This window comes from Barbus barbus (genome assembly GCF_936440315.1).
Source record: "Barbus barbus genome assembly, chromosome: 37".
NCBI classification, from domain to species: Eukaryota; Metazoa; Chordata; class Actinopteri; order Cypriniformes; family Cyprinidae; genus Barbus; species Barbus barbus.
The window spans coordinates 14,296,459-14,322,075 of record NC_136715.1 but is presented as its reverse complement, the minus strand read 5'-3'; the positions used below and the strand labels follow the sequence as shown (position 1 = coordinate 14,322,075).

Genomic DNA, 25,617 nt, shown 5'->3' with positions numbered 1-25,617 from the left:
GTGAGCTGACTCAGTTAACAGTCAGAATGCAAAATTATCCTCACAAGAGAATATCTGGAGTCACTCCCTCCTCCTCTCCGTGGCGCCCAAACGAGCACTACACACACTATGACGACACTTAGTTTTTAATGTGCTGTATTGGCATGACACATAATTGTGTACTTATGCTGCCAAAGCTTTAGCAGCTGCGCACAGAGAAAACAGTGTGACACAGAAATAGAACAAAACAACAAACATAAATTTAGGAAAATGAGAAAATATTTTGGCATATATAAAAATAAAATAAAAACTATATATATATATATATGTGTGCGTGTGTGTGTGTGTGTGTGTGTGTGTGTGTGTGTGTATATATATATATATATATATATATATATATATATATATAGTTTTTTTATTTTGCTGTTTCAGGTTGGTTGGATGTTTTGATACTGTAGCACCACAGAGTATTACATTTTTGATACAAATCAAACTACAAATGACATTCTTGTTGCTGTCAGTGCACATTTAAACTGGAGACATGGAAAAAAGTAAACACTTTTACATATTTGGTTTATAAAAGAAGACTGCTTTTTTCTCATATGTGTATATGTGTGTTCCCTAGCTGGCCAAAGAGAGCGAGCGTCTGCAGGCCATGATGGCCCACCTACATATGCGTCCATCGGAGCCAAAGCCTTTCAACCAACCTGTAAGTTCTTAACTTTTGTCTCATTCTTACTTCCTCTGATAACTTGTATTTTGATAGTGTGTCTCTCTTTTTCATGTGAAGTAACTGTCTGGCACAAGTTATGATCAATGAATCAGTTGTGTGAGGCGCTAAGAGCGCTCTCTGTTGGAGAACGGCGGAAGTGTGTTCCTGGAGAGCAGCTAAACTCTTTAGTCTCAATGCAAATTCATACATTTACCTGTTCAACTTATCCTTGCACTTTACAAAAGTAATAAGTCACTTATTCAAGCAAGCCATTAGGCACCTTCAACTCAAGTGTGATGATGGACTGTTACAGATCAAGTTCTCTTTGTAGCAGCTACAGCTGCCCTGCTTTCCTCCAATCCACTTTAGAAGAGTGTTTTTGTTCTTAAAGACGCTTGTATTTATGCCACAGTGTAAATGAACATGAGTGTTTTAGACTAGACTTCTTAGATATTCCACATCGCTGCTTCATACGGAGCCATCACAATGCGTTCCCCCCTCAAGCCACCAGCTGCCTGTGCAATTATTAGGAATCTAATGAATATTTCATGCTGAGATTGATGAGGAGTCTTATTAAAATACGAAGATGTTGAAATTAATTGTCAATTAGAAGTGGAGTGTCTTAATTTGAGGGGATATAAATTAAGGCGGAGGGCGAAAGTAGGCCGCGTCTCCTGTTTGGAGACAAATTCCACAAATCAGCTACCATTAGACGGTAATGGGAAAAGGTGACCGGGCCGGGCTGAGAGACCTAGACGAGAACGAGGGAGAGAATGTAAAAATGATAATTGTGAGTGTGATCAAGAGAAAGAATTAGCATTAAGTGGTAAGGGTGAGCATTAGGGCGGAGCTTAGCACAAGCTCAAACCTGTGTGTGGCATTGACCACTATTAAGATCGTTGGGTGTTCGGCACAGCAAACTGGCACGGCTCCAGCGTTAATTAAGTACCTGTTAAACCATTTTGCTCCCCTAATTACTGGAGATGGGCCAGGTTGGCTCCTGTGGCAATGAGAATGGAGAGAAAAGAGGGCTGGCACTGTTTAATTCACCATATTAGCGTCAACCCCGTTTCTCCCACCCGTCCTCGCTCGCTCGCTCTATCTCTCGCTGCTCACACGTGCACATGATGGTTTTAATTAGAACAAAACAAGCAACCCTGAAAAAGACTCCCTGAGCGATGGGGAAAGCTGTTTCCTAGCGCTCCGCGCCCGCCGAAGCTAATTGGGCAGAGCAGGGCCACAATGAGGGCGGGTAACCGCAAGCGTTGTTTGTAGCCAGATTGTTGTTTTACCCCCTCCTACCATGTATCGCTTTGTTTTGCTCTTCTTGTGTGGCTTTAATTGGAGACAGTGTGTCACCGAGGAGCCTCGTTTTTACACACGTGCCCACGTGTGTCTGAGAAATGCGATTTGTGGGGTGCTTTGTTTGAATTTCACCGGGTGAACGGGATCATCTTATAATGGAGTCACTGTGCCAACTGCTTTTGGCATGGATGTGCTGGCAAGGATCGCAGGATGCGCTTCTCATAGCGGGAGACCAATGACAATTTGAAGATGATTATATTTCCTGGTTGGTAATTGCAATGCTGGAGATTACTGTACACCACGAAGATGATGCGAATTAGAATCGAGGCTGCGCTGAGACTTAACGCATGCCAAATAGAGAGAGAAGGACATTTGTGTTTTGCGCAGTCATTGTTTTGTACTATTTGTGGTGTTATGTATATGCGTATAAATGTATGTTTATGTAAAACAAAAACAAGCAACTTAAGTTAACAACATTAATAATGCAATAAAAAAAATTCTTCTTCCCAAACATAACTTTTCAAGTTTTAATGCATTTTTTTCTATATTTAACTGAATAATACACGTATAAAAGCTTATCATTTTATGAAATTTGACAGTTGTAAATATACAGTAAATATTATTAATATTATCTATTATAACTATGTTAATATATATAGTAAATGATTTGTTTATACATTAGATATTGTAAATATAAATACATGAATTAATAATAATATTATTATAACTAATTCCAGCCTTATTGTAATTGGATAATAAACATTTAGATTTTTGGAGTGAATTTCAGTGTTGTGGATTTCTCATTTGATATCACTAAATTATAGTTTATTAAGAGTATATAATATGAATTACCTTTCAAATGTTTTTTCTTTTGTTTCTTTTATTCAAAAAGAAGAAGCATTAGTTTTATGAATATTGACAGTAAAGGAATTTATTATGTTACAAAAGATCAAAGAGATCAAATAAATGCTTTTTTTTTACTCTGTTCATCAAAGAATACTAAAATGTATCATGGTTTCCTTAAGAATATTAAACAGCACAACTGTTTCCAACGTTGATGATACTTGGAAATGTTTTAAGCAGCAAATCAGCATATTGAAATAATTTCTTAACAATCATGAGACACTGAAGCCTGCAGTAATGGCTGCAGAAAATGAATTGAATGAATGAATTACACTTTGAAATATATTAAAATGAAAATAAAAACAGTTACTTCAAATGTATTTTAGATAATAATAATTTAACAATTGTTAAACCTTCTGTTGATAAATTACAACTTTTGAATGGTGATATGATACGCTACTGGTGAACGCATTTTGATTGGTTGTTTTTATTGCAAATAAGTTTTCAATTTTGTTTCCTCCCGTTTAGCTGAACCTGGCTTCTAGCGTGTCGCTGTCAAAAAGAGAAAGTGAGGGCTTTCCTGAGGGCTTGCCTCATCCCCCCACCTCTGCCGCAACTCCCATCACCCCCATGAGGCAGGGACCCTCCGTCATCAGCTCCTCCAGCCTGCACGGAGTCGGGCCCATGCGTCGGCGCAACTCCGACAAGTTCTGCACCCCCATCGCTTCAGGTTAGCGTCCCTCCACATAAAATCTAGAAGAGATTATCATACTCTACATATCACTTTATACAACACTGAAATTTGTATGAAATAATTGTGTCTGTCTGTTACAGAACTTGCACAGAATTGTGAATTCTACAAAAACGCTGATGTCAGGCCTCCATTCACCTACGCCTCCCTCATACGACACGTAAGTCAGTCTGTATGATGTAGAGATCTGGACTGTGCGCTCTGTACTCCAGTGTGCTTGAGCGGAGTTCAGAGGTGGGTGCTGGTAACTAAGGATTTATGCGCATCTCTTAGCTCTGTGTCAGTCATGCTGAAACGTGCGGCACTATCCATAATGCACTGCCTGCCCATCTGGAAACTGTCCATCAGCTAATGTCTTACTAATAACAGCCATTTGAATCGCCTCTTGACACTTGCTCACTTTCTCTCTTCCGTTCTCTCTTGGCTTTATTCAACCAGGCCATTCTGGAAGCCCCTGACCGACAGCTGACTCTAAACGAGATCTATAACTGGTTTACACGAATGTTTGCCTATTTCAGGAGAAACACAGCGACATGGAAGGTAATGTTCCATCAAGTGAAAAAGTCAATACATTTTGCACAATAATACTTGAAGTACTGCTTGTAAACGTTCCTGTTCATCACAGTGACCACAGGAACCACCTGACGTTTTACACACATTAACGTTGAAAAGTTTTGAGCTAAAATTAATGCTTTTATTCAAAAAGGATGCATTCAATTGATCATAAGTGACAGTAATGACATGAATAATATTACAAAAGATTTCTGTTACAAATAAACACTATTCTTGTGAACTTTCTATTCATCAAAGAATCTTGAAATCCCAGTTTCCACAAAAATATTAAGGAGCACAGCTGTTTTCAACATACTGTTTTTAGCAATAATTTCTTTCAATTAAATTAGCATATTAGAATGATTTCTGACGGGTCATGTGACTCTGAAGACTGGAGTAATGACTTCTGAAAATTCAGCTTTGCCATCACTGAAATAAATGACATAAAATTAAATTTTACAAATATATTATAATAGAAAGTTTTGCAAATATTTTATCTCGCATCATCTCAACAGACCTTTATACCATAGGCAACTACCAGTCTACAGCAGTCATGCTCGCCTTCTAGCAATGAAACAAATGAGGTCCTTCTTTTATAAGTCTCACAGAGATAAAAACACAGTAACTGACACAGCCCATTGTTCAACATGACCCAAACAACAATAAATCCACCCTTCATGCCAAGGGGCACAGCGGGTACAACAGAGATATGGCCTTCTGTAGAGTTCCAATAACAGTGAGGTTATTAATGACGCCTGGCATCACACAGACAGCCAAGTTACGACATGGCCATTCCCAGATCTGTTTTTCTTTGTTTTTTTTGTGTCCTGATGTGCTCTCCTTATTGTTTTGATTGTGTCATGTGGCGTCGGGCTGCCTAATAGTGTTTGGTAGGTGGGAGCAGGAAGTTCAAGCCTGACTCATTCGAGATTTCCTTTGCACTCCATGCTATAACTTTCACTAAAAAGTGGCAAAACTCCCTCATTTTAGTTATGCAGAAATCAGTCAAATGGCTGCCTATTGTGTGTATGCATATACCAACACAGTCTGTGTTGTATCATTCAATGGGTATGTAGCGTTGTAACTCTTATCAGACACTTTAATTTGAACCGGTTGATTAGCATGCTCCCCGCTGGTCTGCAGCCGGTTCTGTATCAGCTCAGCATCTCCTGACCAGCTCCGACATGCCACACTCCACTGGATCCCGCCACAGCTGCTGTCATCTCTCCTCCCTCATCCACCTGTGTGTTTTCACCCCAAGCTTTGATGCCCAATCAGTTGCTTTAACCACATGATGCTCTGTTTCATGCCACCCGAGGTGGGCTGAGGTGATACCAGACATGCATGTGCGGGTGTTGCGTGTGCACATTATAAAATAAAGATAACACTTTAAGTCAAACTGTATTGATAAAGCATATTTAAAAAAACAGAAGCTGAACAAAATATATTAAAATCTAAAACGTCATATTATTATTATTATTTAAAAAATAATAATAGTAATATTATTTTAAATAATAATTATAATAATTATACAAAGTTTTAGATTGCATCTATTAATACTGTTAATAATTAATATTAGTACTTAATAAAAATGCCAAGGTGTAAAGGTATGTTTAGATCATTAAAAAAAGAACAAAAATAAAAACATGTTTAAGTTCAAAATGGTTATTGATTAATATTAATCTTACCTTTGAAATTTAGCCTCCAGTCATAATATAATACAATACAACAGCAGCAATACAACAATAAACCAACTTAAACATGTTTTTTCCCCTTTTTTAGTTATCTAAACATACCTTTATACCTTGACATTTTTAAGTAATAAAGGGGAAAGGGAAGTGGTGTGTGGCCAAGTATGGTGACCCATACTCAGAATTTGTGCTCTGCATTTAACCCATCCAAGTGCACACACAGCAGTGAACATACACCCGGAGCAGTGGGCAGCCAATGCTGCGGAGCCTGGGGAGCAGTTGGGGGTTCAGTGCCTTGCTCAAGGGTCTCACCTCAGTCGTGGTATTGAGGGTGGAGAGAATGTTGGTTATTCACTCCCCCCACCTACAATCCCTGCCAGACCTGAGACTCGAACCCACGACCTTCGGGTTACAAGTCCAACTTTCTCTATTAGGCCACGACTGCTCCAATAGTATTAATAATATTAATAATACTACTATTCATCATTACATCATTACTACTACTATTAATAATATGAATTATTAATAGTAGTAGTAATGATGCAGTTAATGGTACAATTTAATTGAATTACAATTAAATGAGGTAATAAAACAAAAATAAACAGTAATAATAAAAACTCTATAACATGGTTAACTTTTGTCTAAAATGACTTTGATATTTTAATTATTATTATTAACCATTATTTTCTTCATCATTCATTTTACTTAACCAAGTTTAACTTTTATCTTACCTTTATGAAATTTTGCCTCCAGTCACCCATCTCTCTTTCTGTTCAAAGTGAAGAGCGGTCATTAAAGGCCTGAGCTGCCCATGTAACCATCCCATTTAGCGGGCCATCTCCCCATCACCCTGCTTAGCCATTACTTTGCCCCTCAGAAAGATGTGCTAATACATCCCTCCCATCCTCCCCCTCCCACTCCCCCTGTGCACTAGGAACTTGGCAAGGTGCTGTCAGGCCAGAGAGGAAACAGACACCGCAAAGAGTCGCTCACTTCCTGTCAGTCAGTCTCCTCATTAGCCATTCATGTGGCCTATAGCCTGGAGCCTGGGCTGAGGAGGTGCTGCCCCACATTCAGCCAACACTGGCCCAAGGCTCATTTGTGTGCCTGAGCCTCTGGAGGAGAGGAAGTAGGGAGAGAAATGGAGAAGGTGAGGTGAGAGAGGGACCAAAAGAGGCTCAGGGCATCGAGACAGAACAGCGGGCTAATAGTCTTGAACCGCAGCAGCACCCAGGAGCAGTTAGTGAGCTTAGCCACTGAGAGTTGAGAGGAAGGAGGTGAAAGTGGCAGGAATATCTTTAACAACTCATTTCACTTTTATGAAATTTAACAATTAATGGATCTGTCTACTTTTACTCCTCCACCAGAGCCAGATCTCTTTTTTTCCATCTTATAGTACCTTTTCACACTCTCTCTCTTCATTTTATTTTAATAACTGCATGTTCTCACTTGTCTTCCTCTCTTGCCAGTCATTTGGCCTGGTATTAAATATAGAAATGGAGATGCATGTTCTCCGGTGCTCTTAATGGCCATCTATATTTCATGAAAAGTTAGGTCCGGAGAGTAGGGGAAGTCATTGATCAGTAAGAGGGCAGCTTTTATTCACAAGATGGACACCAGCTGGGTCATTCTGCAAAAGTGCTGCTATTTGTGTCCCTCATAGACTTAAGTGTAGAGCTGATGCTAACTTTTAGTAACTGCAACGTCCCTTTTATTTTCTTAGCATTTATTATGATAAAAAGCAAATGTGTGCCACTATAAAGATTTATGTTTTTGAAATAAGTCTTTTATGCTCACCAAGGCTTCTTTTGTTTGAACAAAAATACAGTAAAAAATATTGTGAAATATTATTACAACCGTTTTTAGTTTAATATGTTTAAAATGTAATTAAAATCTATGTCAAAGCCAAATTTTGTCACGATTCTTCAGAAATCTAATATGCTGACTTGATGCTCAAGAAACATTACCAATTATTATCGATGTTGAAAACAGTTGTGCTGCTTAATATTTTTGTAGAAATGGCGATAAATTTTTTTTCCAGGATTTTTTGATGGATGGAAAGTTCAAGTGTGTTTATTTGAAATGGTATTGCTTCGTAACAAATGTTTTTACTGTCACTTTTGATCAATTTAATGCATCGTTGCTGAATAAAAAATAAATTCCAAACTTTTGAACTGTAGTGTATACAATATATGTATTTTTAAAGTATTAAATGTATTTTTAAAAATGTTATTCTCATAGAAGGTTTAAAATCACAAAGTAATTTATTATCAATCAGGAAAAGATGTTTGTTTCAAAGAATGGCCCAGCTATAAATGCCTATTTCTCAGCACACCTTTGTCTTATACACACCTCCTGCAATTTTTTTTATTAGATAGGACAGTTGAGAGCAGACAGGAAAGTAATGGGTGGAGAGAGGCAAAGGACCTCGAGACAGGAATCGAACTCCGGTTGCCATGAGCACAGTTGTGCTATATGTCGACGCACTAACCACTAGGCTATCGGTGCTGACCATCTCCTGCATTTTTTGCTTATGGAGATGTCTATCAGCAGTTTGTGCAATTCTCAGTCTTTCATTAACTTCCCCATTGCTTTTCTGATTTTCACAACAGTAGTCTAACTAATGATTGTGTATATAAAGTGGGAGATATTTGTCAGCCACACTGATCATTTATCTGGGCCTAGTTCTTGTAAAGAACATTAAAGGCTGATTTTTGTTGTCATACTCTCTTCCTCAGTACAAGATTTATCATGGCATCTGCACAAAATATTTCATTCCATTTGTACATTGGTACTTTCTTTTGTATGAGGCCACTAATATATAGATTGAGCCTTGTCCTTGGTAAGCTATGTAGCTTTTAAGCCCACTGTGCCTGAAACTGACCCATATTTACTTCCTTAATACATGATCTTGGTTCTATGAGCGATTCAGCAGTGCAAAAAAAAAGTATTTTGTAATATTTTTTAAAACTGAATAACCTGAATATCCAGTTTCACTCTGAACTGCAGAACACTGTTCATTTCTAAGCTAAAAAGGTGGCCATAGTGTCGTCCCTCTTCATGTGGACGCCGTCACCAAAGAAACCGAGACCCATTTGACATCCGCATCAAGCGTGCCATCTTTCTAATATAGCCGCCACCCCTCCAGTCACTCATTCACACACACACACACACACACACACACACACACACACACACACACACAGACAGACACAGCCAGGCGGGCATTTTGTTTATGTCTGCAGAGGCTGACCCCCTTTAAATTGCTGCTAATGTTTTAACTGAGAGAATTAGTCTTTCATCACGAATGGGAATGCAAATAAAATCGGTGAGGTGGCAGGCTGAAATTGGGGTCATACTCATTTGCAAAACTAAGCATCATCGCTCCTGCACGGGGAAATTTATTCAAAGGAGGGAGGCCTCGCCTGATTATGGCACTTGTAATTATGGTTAGGAGTGATTCCGGCATCAGCAGTCCCTCCCTCATGGATTCAGGAAAAAAAAGTGTGCGTCGGAAAAAATACACAGGATTTAATTATACACGAATTAAAATTGGTAATGAAATTGGGCATGAACAAACTACAAATAGCAGATGAAAAGGAAGGGGCCTCCCTTGGGGGTGTTATTCTAGATAGTGGCTGATTAGTGAAATTTAAAATAAAAAGCAGGGAGTGGGTTTGCTGATGGTGGAGGGGGGGATAGCGCGCATCGTTTCTTATTTTTTTGCGTTCAAAGATGGATTTTTTTTTTTTAACTCCCCACTGTTATGATGGTGTGGCACCACATTGTCACTTCCCCTCAGTAGAATGTGCACTTAATTGGTTGTGTGTGTCTGTGAGATGGTGCGTGCGGGAGGGGGACGGATTCGAGATGGAGAGATATGCTCAGTCGACACGTCCCTGTCTGAGCCGTACAATCTTTTGTGCTCATCATCACGTGCACTCTTTTAATTAGAAAGCAGGTATAAGATTTATGCCATTATTAAGGGCTGTTTATATCAGGCCGTGCTATAATTGCATTTCCAGCAATGACAGCGACACGGTCGCGATTCTGCTTAAGATACCTAGAGCGTTGAGTCGTGGCTGGAACTGGAAACTGACAACTTCTTTTTGCTCTCTTGTCTTCTCTATGTCCTGTCACTGTTACCCAGAATGCTGTGCGCCATAACCTGAGTCTGCACAAGTGCTTTGTGCGGGTCGAGAACGTCAAGGGTGCTGTTTGGACCGTGGACGAAGTGGAATACCAAAAGAGGAGACCACCAAAGATGACCGGGTATGAAGAATCAGACTGGTCACCTTTAAAGTGATAGTTGACCCAAAGATTAAAATTCTTGTTTTTACAAATTATTCAGTTAAAATGTTACAATTTCAGGCATATAATAAAAGTGAATGAGGACTAGTTTTGTCAAGCTTACCAAAAAAAAAAAATTATTATTTTTTTTTTCTGAAAAGAGGTGCTCTATCATCAAAAGAGGAAGAGCAACCAAAAAGCCATGTCAGTTAGAAAAGGTGCAGCACTCACTCTTTAAAAAATATCATAAAAGTACTATATTCCAAGACTCCTGAATTGATATAATACACTGGGGGGAAATCCTATTACATTTACAGTTAAAAAAAAAAAAAAAAATTTAAGTGAATTTCTGATTTTAAACAAGATATTAAGTGATATAATGTTAATATATCTCTATTCAGAGTTAAATATAAGAGGCCTGTCCATAAAACATGACCAATAATCATATATACTCTACACACAAAGACAAAAGGTAACACACAATACTAAAATAATGCAATAAACATTAACTAAACATAAAATATAACACAAAACACCCTAATGTACGTTACTGATAACAAACATAAAAAGAAACAAAATTATTTTTACAAAATATAATCTGATGTGTCACACAGGGACCTCTGGGACTGTCCTTTTACTGTTTTTACCATAAAATATATGGCATTTAATAGTTTTATCATTTTCTTTACATTGTAGCCAAACCAAAATATAATTGCTACTCAGTCATGATCTTCACCTCTGCTCTCGCTCAAAAAAATCAAATATTGCATCTTGAGGCAAATTGCGTCAAGTTTGCCAAGACCAATGACGTTTGATGTCAAGTAGTTGTGCCCCACTCTTGGCTTTCTTAAGAATGCCTGCTGAGACTTTCTGTAGCTTTACAGACTGAAATAGGAGCCTGTCTGAAGTCATACTAGTTGCAATAACCTGTGAAATTTTTTAAGTGAACACTATTTATTGAGCAGAAGTCCCAAAAACAGGCTTTATTCCTGTAGCAAAAGCATAAGCTTGTAGGTCTGCTCTGTATGTGGGGCTATAATCATTATTGGCATGTGTGATTACCCTAATGGGCTTCCCATCATTACCCTATTACTGACTCTCTAGTCAAAAGCACAAAGGTCTCTTTTGTGCCTCGCCTGCTTGTGTTTGGCAGTGTGTGCGTGTGTGTTTGTGAGCCTATGTATTTCTTCCGTCTGTGTCTACACTGTTTAGGGTACATTGTGAGCAGATGCACAGCAGAAAAGCGTGCCTGCTTGCATTTGTACAAACAGATGTTACACGCCGTCTCAAGCTCTGCCAGAGAGACGATGGCAAATTACCCAGCTGACGGCCTGTGCGCCAGATTTTAGCCCTGTAGCACACAGACACAAAAGCGAACAAACAGTAGTGTGTGTGCAGTATAATGCTGTGTCAGAATGCATGTGTTACTCTCCATTGTTTAACTTTTCTATTTATCTCTTGTAAATAGAATAGTGCCTCACCATTTTTCACGGGTTTGGGAGCTTTTTTGAACACACACAACGGTCAGACGTGTTTTGTTGTAATCCACACATGTACTTAATCACCCTCTCTCTTTCTTCTCCTTCTCAGAAGTCCCACTCTTGTGAAGAATATGATTTCTGGGCTGGGATTTGGCTCTCTGAACGCCAGCTATCAGGTGAGTGCGTGCGGGCTTTCATTATATCAAATCGACACCTTTATGCCTTCATCATTGAAATTGATGGAGGAATATAGCCCGATATATTAAAATGTAGATTTTTAAACTCATCACAAATTACTTTTTTTTATTATTATTATGAAAGTGTTTATTTATAAATATATGATTTGTATTTATTTATATGGTTAAATATTTATTTTGTGTTGAGCAAGCCATAGTGACTGACATGTGAGTGAATCATTCTTTTGAGTTGGTTCATCGTTGAATCTTTTGATTGTCTGATTTGTAAATGAATCGTTCAAGCTGTCTCGAACCAGTTCAGAGTCTGGACTAAATGATTCATTAGCAAATTGGTTTTAATTACAATTTGCATGGAAAATTAAATCTTTAACGAAATGAAAATGTCTAAATATGACTATACATTTTTCTAGAGCTCAGAAATATTTTGTCTGCTAAAAGTAAAAGTTGCCGTAGTGAGATCTGATACATGAACGAATCATTCTTTTCCATTTATTTTAATTGGTCTAAATGGTTTATGAGTGAATCTGTCTGAGTGAGTGAAGTAGTTTTAAACAACTGGAAAGATCCTGGAAAATTCATTCCTTAGAAAAGTGTGGGAATCCTGCACGGATCAGGCCAGATCAAGCGCACAAGGGCTCTGATAATAATTTCCTCTTCTAATTAGCCACATCTCCCAAACCTCCTCCGTTCTCCTCCCTCCATCGCACACGCGCTCCCAGCCAGCCATATGTGATTTATAGCATCAAATATTTGTCAATGAAGGTCACAGCATAAAATTAGTGTCTGTCCTAGAAAATCCATCTGAAACCCATGGTGTCACCGCAACTCTCGTTCTGAGCTTTCGGAGCCTGGCTCTGTGTTTCTGTGTTTGTGTGTGTGTTTTTCCCAAGAACGCTGTGTGACGAGACAGAGATGGATCTGGGAGGTTAGCCTTTGTGCTTGAGTCCTGGTCTGGGTGTGTGAGTGTGTGTGGCGCTCTGTCAGGTCTGCGCCCATCCATCTCCTCACAGGACAAGCATTGTCAGTGCCTGACAAACAAACAGCCCAGCTAATCACGGGCCAACACATATACACACACTTCCAGCGGCCTGGCCCAGTTTGTCCTGCTCTGACCCCGCAGGCCATCTCTATGGAAATGGAACTGTTCATCCTGAAAAGGCCGCACATAAACTAGCCTTTAACAAAAGAGCAGAGACACAGTGGAGATCTCTGGTGTGCACAGCAATGCCCTACTAGAGTGTGAGAGAACTGTGGCGCTCTGCTGTTTTCCATTTGTAATTGCTTGAGTGTGTTTTAGTCTGCATATGTTTGGCACAATCTTGCCTGAAATTGACCTTTTAAAAGTGATTCAACCTGGCCATCTCATTAAACAGGCATTAAGCATGTTTACCTATTAGATCTGTCTGTTTTTGCCAAAATCGTAGGTGGCTTCCAGTTAATTATAGTTAAAGGGTACAAAATAGCCCTTATTTAGTTCACATCCTTTAAACCTTATGTGACCCTGATCATCTTTCTCGCCACCACCCAGTCTCCACAGAATCAGAATGGATTTCCCTCAAACTCTTTCGTTTCTTTTCTCCCTCTCGCTCTGTTGCTCTTTCTTACTCTCGGTGGCATATTTTGGGCAGTAGCTACTGTTTGAATTGGCATTAGTACCACACAATTTCAGTTCAGATTCAGAATCATTTTCCGTTCCAGTTTTCCTCATGCATTAAAATATCCATATGCATTGTTGTTTATGTAGATTTGTACTGTATGTAGTAATGGTAATAAGAATTTAGCATTTACTTGCATGGGTTTGCCATTACTTCTGCCTTGGATCTTGAAGGTTTTTCTTTTTCTTTTTTAAACACTTTATGATAATATAATTATGTATCTATAAAGCCAGTCAGTGAGTGTGCAATGTAGTCAACGGAAAATATGGATTTTTTAAAGAAACAGATAAAAATTACTTTAAAAATGTACAACGTAGTTCTAAATAATAATTCAAAGATGAATGATGATATATATAGGATTACTATAATATTATTTAAGTCATCATTAAATTAATTTTTAATTAATTACATTTTAATTATATATATATATATATATATATATATATATATATATATATATATATATATATATATATATATATATATATATAAATAAAATTAAGGTTACACTTTATTTTAAGGTGTCATTGTTACAGTGTAATTATACATTTAAGTACCAAGTAATATTAATTAACTACATGTACTACTGTATGGTTAGGATTAGGGTCTGGTTTAGGGTTACTTGCATGTAATTATGCATAATTAATTGTTATTATAATAGTAAGTACATGTAACGTGTAACAAAGACACCTTAAGATAAAGTGTTACCAAAATTTAAATGAGTAAAAATGCTGCTTTCACTTAGTGTTTTTTAGAATTGTGTACCCCACTGTAAGTGTCACTATCTTCTGTTACAGTTTTTACTTATTTTTTTCCACCCTTTAAATAAAACATTTTAAGAAAAAATGATTAAAGTATTACCAAACAATATAATATACTTTAATGTATTTTATATATTGATGAGTTTTGGAGATGAGCACATGTAGTGTGAGTTGGTGCATTCCTGGTTATCTCAGCGAGCAGTCAGGTCTATTGTATGGGAGCGAGGAGACCCCTAGTGGTGACACAAACTAACCTGCTGCACCACTGCTGCCTGAACACACAGATTACATCTATCCAGTCAGCGCATTTAGCTTTTAGTAATTAGTATAAATTTAAAATCAATAAATATACACTATTGCTTGTGTAATTGTGGCACCAGAGGGCTTTATGCTCGATTCCACCTTGCAGTCATCTTCCTCAACTTATATGTGACAATTTTTCATTACAATGACCTTTCAGACAACTGTAATATCAACAGTGCCTTATGATTTTACAGCAACATAGCATCATTGCATCTCTCTTAACTTTTGAGAAAGTCTAAATGCTTTCAAATTGTGCGTACAGGCTGCACTTGCGGAGAGCAGTCTTGGTCTTCTGAACAGCCCCACCCTGATGAACAACAGCACAGGTGCGAGCCTCAACATGCTGCACATCGGCCACGATGATGTCAGCAGCACTGTTGAACAAGTCAACAGTAACGGAAGCTGCAGCCCTGGCCTTTCTCCACAGCAGTACGGGTAAGACTAGTCAACTCCCAGCTAGTGCCTTGATATGTAGTGTGTATTTCTGCTCAAAATTCAGTGCACTCTCATTCCAAAGTTTGAGATCTGTAAGATTGTTCAAAATGTTTGATAAATACAACAAAGACAGTATTATTGTGAAATAGTATTACCATTCAAAATAACTGTTTTATATTTTAATATATGAAGAGTTTATTTGCAAAAGAGATAACTTATGTTATCATGTTTTTGTATTGTGTTAGTTAGCTGTATTTTTTTTTTAGTTAGTTAGTTATTTACTAAACTGCAGTTTGGTTGAGATTAAATCGCAATGCATAATGAAAAAACATGATTTTCGAAAAATTGTTTGTGCAAATGAACTCTTCATATATTTAACATGTATTTTCAGCAGCCATTATTCCAGTCTTCAGTGGCACATGCCCTAACCCTAACCCTAAAAAAGCCATTTCGGTGTTCGAATAATTTCGGTTGCCAATACGGTGCATCCTTAATCCTTTGTGAATTATAAATGATTAAAAATGTAATGTATTTGAAAGCAATTTAAAAAATGACATGTTTATCATGCTTCTGTAATCTCAGACTGACTTTTTGCATGTTATTTCTGTTTCAGGCACCAAGTCCATGTAAAGGAGGAGCCAGCTGAGATGGAGGAGGACAGCAGACCCATGTCCCTTATGGCATCTGTCACTCATAACCTGAGCATGCCCGGTGATGAGCGCGACATGGAGGAGGAGCTTCCTACAGAGGAGCTGGAGTAGGAGGAATGCTTGATGGAGGCGGTGCTCACTGTCCCTGTCCCTCCCTCCCTCCCTCTCTCATATTCAAGATGTTCAAGATCAAGTGAGAAACAAAGATTAAAAAATCAACTACAACTTCAAAAACCAAAACAGGGTTAGACCTCATCAGTTCACAATGCAAAAACACATCACCCCCCCCCCCCCCCCCTTAATTTTTGTGTCCTTCGTCAGTACCCTCTAAAAGGCCCTTTGAGCAGCTGTGCATTGTCCTCCCGTATTTTGAAACATGGTCTGATAGAAGTATGGACCACTGTATCTAAAGCTACTGAGGAAAACCTGACGTCAGTATACAAGTTTAGTCATTTTTTTTCACAAGTCACTCAAGGTTTCTTTACTTTAAGTCTTTTTTAGCTTTAATTTTTATGTTCTTTGGGCCTGAGAACACTGCTTTTCTATGGGATAAATACACCGTAGTGATTTACCTCAGAGAGATGTTTGAAAAAAAGGAAAAAGATGACAAACACACATCTTTAGAATGACTTCTGATTTCAACCGGATTTTTGAACTCGTTCAAGGGAATGCTGCAAGACTCAGTAACTTTGCGGTCACACAGATAAGTTTGCCACTCACGACAAAGACTGAAAGAAAATGAGCTGAAAGACTGGCAATGGTGTCCTTGGCCACTTGACCAACTTTTTATTTTTTATTTTTTATTGTCTCCCTTACATGACTGGACTAGAGAAACGGGGGTTACGTTCTGTCTCGAGGCTGTTAGCCTCAGATCAGAAGGCGGATGCTTGCGCTGTCCCTATCTTTATTTGATGGTATCTGCAAGAATCTGCCCAAACTTGTTTTTCCCCCTCGCTCTTTGTCAGACTAAACGTAGAAAATGTTGCTACCCCCAAAAAAGGCATATTTCAGGAAAAGGAACTTTTTCGCTGTTGTTCTCCTGTGGTGCTGTTATGACAGCCAGACTGACACGAGGCTTGTGGAGGACCGGCTCAGAGACTTTATTGACTGTATCGTTGATTATAATATGTGTGCAGTAGCTTTCGATTTCGTTTTACTTTCATAGTCATATATTTCTAAAGGATCAACAGTTTTTCATTGTGATGTAATTCAACTATTATGTCTTCTGTTTGTAAATTGTTTTGTTTTTTTATTCTCTCATCATTCCAAAAAGGGGTTACATTTGGGAGAGAAGTTCCAAAATCTTTTATTCTACAAACTCCATTCCAAAAAAAAAAAAGTCCAAAATTGATCCTAGCATTGATTCATGAGTATTGAGGATAGCACTTAGCATTAAGTGAAAACTTCCAAAACAGAACCACAGATCAAATATAACGTGAAATACCAACAAAACCACTCAGACATTTCTATAGCAGAGAGAAGCTGAAACTAAAGAGACAGAGGTGGAATACGCATTGCAGGGCTCCCTGTAAGAAAAAAAAACTTTACAGGCACTCATATCGCTCTTATTTTTTCACAAATTTGTTCATTTCTTTTGAAATTTTAGATGTTATTTTCCCAGATTTGCGCCATTTACTTTGTTCGTTTCAGAATTTTCTGTTGTAGCCAATTGATATCAGCTGCGATACAAAATATTGCTTTAAGGTAAAAGATAACAAGGTCACGGAATACCTCAGACCACAGTGTTTGCCCCCTCACGCTGTTATTACAAAGGGGATTTGTACTGTGGCTAACCAACACGGTGACTCTCTCATTATCAGTTCAAAGTTCTATAATTACTAGATATATAAAAGTTATTTGCAATCCACTGTATCAGTAGAAATTGTCTGATTAGCATGTGAGATTTTGCTTTCACTGAACTATAAAAAAAAAAAAAAAAAAAAAAAAAAAACTTTTCTTAGTAGTGCCATGCCAAATTCCGAGTTTTAATTTAATATATGTTGCTTTTTTAGTTTTTTCCCCTTTTACTTTTGTTACAGGTAACCAAAGAGATATTTAGTAAACCAAAAACTCTTTTTTATTTATAATTTTTTCTTCCTAAAGAACTGGCCAAAAGAACACAAATGCATCATTTGAATATTTAATTTTCTTTTTTTTTTTCCCAGTTAAATCATTTGTTTTTTGACTTACACTACAGAGCATTCCAAAAACCAAAGTGTAAAATGCAAATGCTTTTTTTGTTTTCAAAAAAAGTAGAACACTGTTTTAATATACATTAACCTAACGAGTTCTTAACACTACATATGTTTAAAGGCCAAAAAACAAACCGAAAAGGAAACAAAAAGCAGTATTAACAAGCCTCTCGCGGTTCTTTAGTTAATGTACAAGCACTTACGATCTGAGAAAGGAAGCTCTCTACCCCATCTTGTGCTCAGGCAATTGCAGTGTTGAGATGCAGTCTTCACTGTCTAAGATTGAAAAGGACTTTACATGCAAAAGGCACTTGAATAACAGTTGATGTACTTTGGGACACTAGAAGCCAGCAGCAATTACTCAGCATTATGGTTTACTTCAATTACCAGTATTTCACAATTAAATGCAGTTCAACGAATACCAAAAAAAGCAGGCAAGCACTTGCTTGTTATGCTTACCCTGCCTGTTGAACAGTATTATTTACCACACTAATAAGGGATGGCTGATAGGGACTCAGATCTTTTCAAACATGACAGGAATCATTTTAAGGACTTTTTTATGTTCCTAGGATCCGTCTGACGTACCTGGTCTGTATGTTCATTTCATAGACCCCTTCTAAACACCTTCAAAGAAATAAAACCAAAAATAATGCTACCTCCTTTTAAAAACGGTTCACAAAATAGATAGGCCAATGAAAGTCACCAATAGACATACAAAAGGTGTAACTCCCTTCTAGTTTTTCATCCACAAAATACAAAACAAATAAATAAAACGCAAACACACATGGTCGAAAAAACCAAAATGTTTATTGTTGCATAGCTGTGAACGGAGCTTGTCAATTCCTCTCAATTCCAAATTCATTAGCATGAATGGAAACAAATAAACGAGACACAACAGGGGGGATAAAGACGACTACCTCTCCATCCCCTCCTAAAAAAAAAAATATGCTGAGTCCTGTTAAGTATGAAGCATTAAGTGGTCAACATATTTAAAAGGGTCTACTCCAAATCACATATTCCCCAGTTTAAGTGATCTATTAGCATAGTGTCTATGTACAGGTCCTCTGTGCGGAGGCTTAATTGTGTGTTCTAATTCCGCATGCATAATGAGAGGCCAGGCCAATGAGAGCCATTGAGCTGGCCGGTCATTAGAGCGTACTCAATGGGCCAGTCAGTTGGGTGTCAGAAATGATGATAGGCAGAATGCATTAACGCAGGCCACTCTCGCGCAGACCCCGCTTCCCAATTAATGCAAAGTGTAGCTTCGTGACGGCGGTGGAAAAATAGCACGCACGCGCGCACACACACACACATAGACCATCCCGCTCCTGCAAGAGATCATCATGCTCCTGCTAAAACGGGCCTTTATTTTTACCACACGACGAAACCAAAATATCCAAAGAGAACCAACGAGCTTGTGCTACAAGAACTGAGGATTGCGAAGGAATTGAAAAACTCACAAATGAATTGCTGCATTCACTAAATGGACTACAATTGTGCTTTAAGGTACACGTGTAAACAAAGCTGTTTTGTAAGATGTGGACTGAAACGCATCAATGGTGATCGCCATGACTTCTTTGTTACTTTTACACACGTTGTAATGATGTATTCTTGTATATTACCGCTCGGCTTAGCTCTTAAGGGCATTCCCTCCTTTTCGTGTTTCCTTTACTTGTTTTCTTTTGGCTTTTATTTTTTCTGCACCTGTTTTTAGCTATTGTAAAGTTTCGAGCTCAGAATTCCTATACTGTATTGCTTATGCTAAAGTGTATGTATTTATCATATTATGTGCTGCAGGTATCATGGTTACATTTTGTTTTCCCGTTTTTGGTTTTGTTTTCCCAGTTTTTCCTGTCATAAAACGTCTGGGACGATGATTTTTTTAGTGTATTATCTCTCGAAAAAAGACAGATTAAGACTTAGATATGTGGTTTAGGTAACACACCTGTTTGTATATTTATCTTAGCTAGGTCTATTTTGATACTTTTTGTCTCTGTAGTGCATTTATGCATTTTTAAGGAAAAAAGAGTGAAAACAAACTAAAAAGCTGAACTCATTGTGTAATGATACCTCAGAGGGACTTTTCTCATAAGACAGGACCAAAACTTCAGAAAAACAATGAAAGAGAAAAAAAAACATTGAAGAAAAATGTGTAGCCCTCTCTTGCTTATAAGAAAGAGCAACTTTAAGTTTTTTTTTTTTTTTTATCATTATTATTATTATTGGTCCTTTTAGGTGCCAATATGTGTACAGACTCCCTTTAAAGTCAAATCATTCCTTTATTTACCATGAGCACTCAAAGCTGTCTCTCATAAGGCATTAGCGCTCCAGATTTATATAGAAATTATCTGAGAAAGTGGCTCTCTTTGGTTGAATTATGCCGATCGAGAGCGACTTTCTAATTTTCTGGCTTCTCTGCACCCTTGTGGCTCTAAAATGCCATGCTTTCAGGCACTCAGATAGATAAAAGTCACACAGGCTATTTTTGACCACTGTTTGCCATTTGCTGTGAAATTGGTGTGGCTTTTCCACAGTAGCATACCAAATAAGATTGTGAAAAGGCTTTTAAAAATGCAGTTCATCTTCAGTGACCACCAAAGGGATTGTGGCTAGATTTTTGTATTCCAAATCGATCAAGTCTGCCACAACTGTAACCAAACAAATGCGTGACGAAGGTGACAGCAGTATTTTATGTCTTACCCACACCCTCGCGCCACCTCAGAGCTCCATTGTCCGGTGATGAATAGCTTTGAGCTGCCGTTTTCTAAGTAAAGGACCCTTGCAAGGGAGCTTTTGCCTGATGGTATTAACTTCTTCGGCCAATCAAATGGAACTACCACTTCGACTCCTCTCATTGTATTTTTACGAATGTGTGTACATTTACAGCAGTGACTTTTATGTACTTTAGTTTAATTTTAACTTGTTTGTTTACTTCTCTTAATTTTTTTTTTTTTTTTACATTTGTTTTGCTTTTTCAGAGAAGACTTGGGGTGAGAATAGGTGATGGCTTTTGAAATGGTATAGAAAAAAAAAAAAAAAAAGGCATCTAGCCATCCACCTTTGTCGTTCTAACCCCCGGTGACCATGTTTATGCCAGTCACTGCCGTTTTTCTTCATGCTGTATAAAAAAAACACATATATCTGTGTATTTGTAACCTGAATCTTCTTGTGTCTGTCCATGCAGACAATAAAAAAACTGTACAGTAGGTCTAGTTGCATGTAATCTGTACTAATTATTGACAATGGCATTATAAAATGCAATAAAAATACTTATTACACTGTCATAGGCTTTGTATTGTAACTTGCTTTCTACATTTTCTACATTCAACGGTATAATTAGAATTAATATATTTTCACAAAGGATTTTTTCATCATTCTCAATTTTTTTTTCAAAAGAATACGCACATGTTCCTATTTTACTGCATGTCTATAATGCATATCCCTATTGCTGTATCTGTTTAAAATATAAATTAAGTTATGCAAGTTGAAATTATATTATTATTATTATTATTATTATGCATAATATTGTTTAATTAAATAAAGATATAGCAATAGTAAATATAAAATATATTTTATATATGTTATGTAATATATTTTTTTAGAAATATACTATTAATGTGTTGCGGACAGTAAAGCGAACAGACATTTTCATTTATGGAAAGTAAATTGCAGCTAATAATAATAATAATGCCTGAACAGAAATGTTCCTTAATCTACTAAAAATATCCCAGGTAGATATTTTGTCAGCCATTTTAAATTCTTATATTTCTAAATGTCACAAAAAAGAAAAAGAAAACACTAACATGTAAAGAGTACAATCACAAAAAATATGAGAGAGGATGATCACCCTTTGGTGGATTAGATGTAATAACACTCCGTGAATGGTTCAAAAAATCGTCATACACCAGAGGATTTAGATCTAATTCACTTTTAAAACTTTTGGCAAGAGAGTCCATTTAAACACTATCAATCTCTGTGGTGACAGGCTGTCGGAGCTTGTGCCGTTTCTCTCATAGACGGCCTCAAATGTGTGTGAGGTGCAGAAAATGTGCTCTCAGATGAGAGCAAGCAAGGGAGGTGGATTTCTTTAAAACATGCAACATGCATGTGACACTTTGTCTTTTGTGTAAAGCGGGCGATTGAACTAGAAAGCAGGGGCCTCACCTTCAAGGAAATGGGGTGTCTACAAACACAGGAACAGAAGAGGAACATCATGGCCTGATCCATTTGATGTTATTTTTGGGATGGGGACAAGTTAGATGATGGGGCACAGGAGAAAAAAATACGACAGCAGTTGTGTCTTTATGTGAGCTCTGTCTATGGTGCATTAGAGTAATAGGGTAATGTTTGCAATTACCTCTTAGTCACTCATTTATATAATTTACTGCTCATATTTAAACTGAGTGCAAACCCCCTCTCACATACTTTAAATTATGTTGAGTAAGCTGTAGACTGACTGCCAGAATATGAATAGAGTAATAGATCAAATATTAGAATATTATACTGTATATATTATCCATGAGACATCAATCATGTGAGAACAATGCATCTTTTCTGCCTCACTTTGTATTTTAATAGTTACATTAAATATTGATCTTGTCTATTAATTATTGTCAAGTAAAAAAAAATGGGAACACTTTATAAAATGCTATAACTATATACACTTTTTGTTTAGTTTTTTTTTTGCTGCTGTTGCATTGTCGAGTATCTCTGCAGTCTCAGACTGACAGTGTGGTGGCATTACATCAGATTCATTCTGACCAGCAGACTGACAACTTATAAGCATGTGTTGAAACCCTACAGAAGTGTGGCCATGTGGCGGTCTTGTTGTTGTGTTACAGGCTCTGTCCACCAGGAGGGGTAAATAAACCAGCCAAAAACTGAACGGGGCAGAGTGAAAAGAAAGAGAAAAAACAGAAAAGGGGAAAGCAAGAAAAAAAAAAGGCCCAGTCAGAGAGCTCTTTCAGTCTTCTGAGAAAATCTCTCACTGACATACAGACAGGGTGGAGAGTGTTATTCCAACCCATTTAGGCCGGATCAGGTTCTTGTCTTGTTTTTTTGGCCATCCCTTCTCTTAGTTTGAAATCTGCCCTGAAAGCTTATCTTTAAAGCACACAGGCCTTCGCTCTGAAGAGGTGTTGCTGCAATATTAAGAGTAAAGATGGAAAACGTGGGTGCTTTCGGGAAAGTTAGATTTTTATTTAATTAAAGTGTTTTGAAATTCTCTCTCAGAGTTTGACAGGCAGGAAACTTTACAATGACTCTAATTTAGTAAAAGTTTTGGAAAAATGTGTTTTCTTTTGTTGGAACAGCATTAAACTCAGGTACTTTCTGACTTGCAAGACTGAATGACTGAAAAGTCTGACTGATACTGTTTGCACTCAGTACTACTGAGTGTCGAAATATGCCATTTGGACCACTGATCCACCTAGATGAAAGATAATCACACACACACAAACAAACAAACACAAACAAAAGAATTTAAGTGTATCCTACACACTGCAACCCTACATAATGAGTCTAATTAAGACTGTCTGACAGAATACCTCTGCCCACTGGTTTACAGAAGGCCCGGACAGAAGAACAAAAGCATCTTTGTGAGTGATTAGAAACACATTTTCATCCCTCTCTCCTACCCCATTTGTGTCTAAATGTTCAATTCTGCTACAAACAATTAGTGTCAAACGTTTAAAATAACATCTTTGAGAAAAACATTGTTGAACATGGGGAATTTGTGGCTCTTTGACTCAATTTTTCTTGCAATTATCTTGGAGAGGTAAATTCGCATTAGTATACTAGCTACTTTAAATTATTGTGACAGATACTTTTATAAACCTAAACACACATTTTTTTTATTCTATCAGTCTATAATTTTTACACTCAATTCTTTTTTCCCCCTCACTGTGCACCTATCTAGCTCCTCCTCATTTGTTTTTAGCACAAAAATGTTTGGCCCATCACCAACACTTGAACATATCAGACTGTTTTTTACATTCTACAAAGTATTATGGGAAGACTGTCACTTACTCAGCTCTCAGTTTCTCCAGATTTCAGCACCCACTGACATTGACCTAGATATGAAGTACAATGACCTATAATCATGGAGTGATGCATAGTCAAGCACTTAAAGGGATAGTTCACCCAAAAATGTCACAATTTACTCACTCTGATGTTATTCAAAACCTGTCCAACTTACTTTCTTTTGCAGAACACAAAATAATGTATTTTGAAAAATGTTACAACTGGTTTTGTTCATATAATGAAAGTCAGTGGGGTCTAAAACAACACTGAACCCCTCTTTTGAAAGTTTGGAACGACATGAGGATGAGTAACTATCCCTTTAACGGTGCTGATGATTGGCTACGCACCCAATCTGGGCCACATTTAAGCATGAGAGCACACACAAAAGCTGATCTCTCCACAAAACTATGCAGTACATAAAGGCCTACAGGACCACAACATTCTCATGCCATAGAGAAAAAACTAAACAGAGTGGCACCTGGTAAATTTAAGGTTAACCAAGAAAAAAACACTGAAAGGTTGAATATCATTGACCGGTAAACAAACACTGGCAGAGCCTAATGAGTGTCTAATGCTGTCTTAGGAGTGCTGTGCAGTGCTTTTACAATGTGTCATTTTGGATTTAGTTGTGGGTGTGGACATTACACCTTACTCAGTCATCAATATTTTATTTGATTACAAGTGTGTATGACACATACACAAAGCTCAAGTATGCATAATTCTGATATGTACTGATGGCTGTCCAATCCAATGGGAGGACATCAAAGTGTAGCATTCCCTTTACATGTGTGAAGCATTTACAAGAAACTGCGAAAAAAAAAAAAAAAAACAAGTGAGGAGAGAGGCGATAGAACCATAAACATGGATTTCAGGTTTGACACTGGCATAAATGAACATAAATTGGAATGCATATCATTCCTGCCCCAAAAAGAGGGAAAGAAAAAAATGCCTTTACAGGTGCAGATGGCACATTGGGCAAAAACTGACTTAAAACTTCTTTCTCAGGTGTATATGATTCCTATCGACCAAACATTTTTAAAAGCACATTGTGTGTCTTCAGGGCTCTCATAACTTGACCTCTGAACCATGAACTACATACTGATTTTTAAAACTTCTGATTTTTACCTATGTACAATTCATTTACCACAAATTTTTAATTTTTTTTTATAATATTTGTCCACACACACGCACACACACACACAATGGCAACATCTCCAAGATGCTTCAAGAAACCTACCTGCAAAGCTAAAAGTTTTAGACACTTGTATAAAAATGCTATAAAATGAGAATGCTGTCAAAAATAATGTCATAGACTACATTAAATCAACATTTGGAGTGACCATCCTTTGCGTTTAAAGCAGCTTTTGCCCTAGGTGCACTTTGCAGGTAGGTTTCTTGAAGCATCTTGGAGACGTTGCTACAGTTCTTCTGGATTTAGTCTGTCTCAGTTTGTTCTGTTTCTTCATGTCAATCCAGAAAGACTGGATGATGGAGAGATCGGATCTTTGTGTGGAGCACTGGCTGTTGTCAGACTCCTTGTGCAAATAAAAATCTCTCTGGATTATCACAATTAATGGCAAAATTAATGTTTGGAAATGTAAACTGATATTTCCTACTGACACACTTCAGAGAAAGATAGAAATAACTGACATAAAACCATTTTTAGCTGGTGAAAATACTAGTGTTCTAATCATTTTGGCCACCACATAATCACATCATTTTAATATAATATTATGATACATAATACAGAATTGCATAATGTTACATATTTATACATTTATAATAATATAAGAATGATA

The 25,617-nt window shown here is 37.4% G+C and overlaps 1 protein-coding gene across 1 annotated transcript in view; it reads left to right on the top strand.

The window, feature by feature from the left end:
- LOC306856785 (forkhead box protein P4-like) overlaps positions 1-17,528 on the top strand; it is a 127,988-nt gene extending 110,460 nt beyond the window's left edge. The window contains exons 11-18 of the mRNA XM_079396254.1: positions 605-688; positions 3,368-3,569; positions 3,674-3,750; positions 4,029-4,130; positions 9,984-10,105; positions 11,714-11,780; positions 14,783-14,955; positions 15,569-17,528. Coding sequence (XP_079252380.1) covers positions 605-688; positions 3,368-3,569; positions 3,674-3,750; positions 4,029-4,130; positions 9,984-10,105; positions 11,714-11,780; positions 14,783-14,955; positions 15,569-15,716 — 975 coding nt within the window. The 3' untranslated portion in view covers positions 15,717-17,528. The remainder of the gene's footprint in view (positions 1-604; positions 689-3,367; positions 3,570-3,673; positions 3,751-4,028; positions 4,131-9,983; positions 10,106-11,713; positions 11,781-14,782; positions 14,956-15,568) is intronic.
- The last annotated feature ends 8,089 nt before the right edge of the window (positions 17,529-25,617 follow it).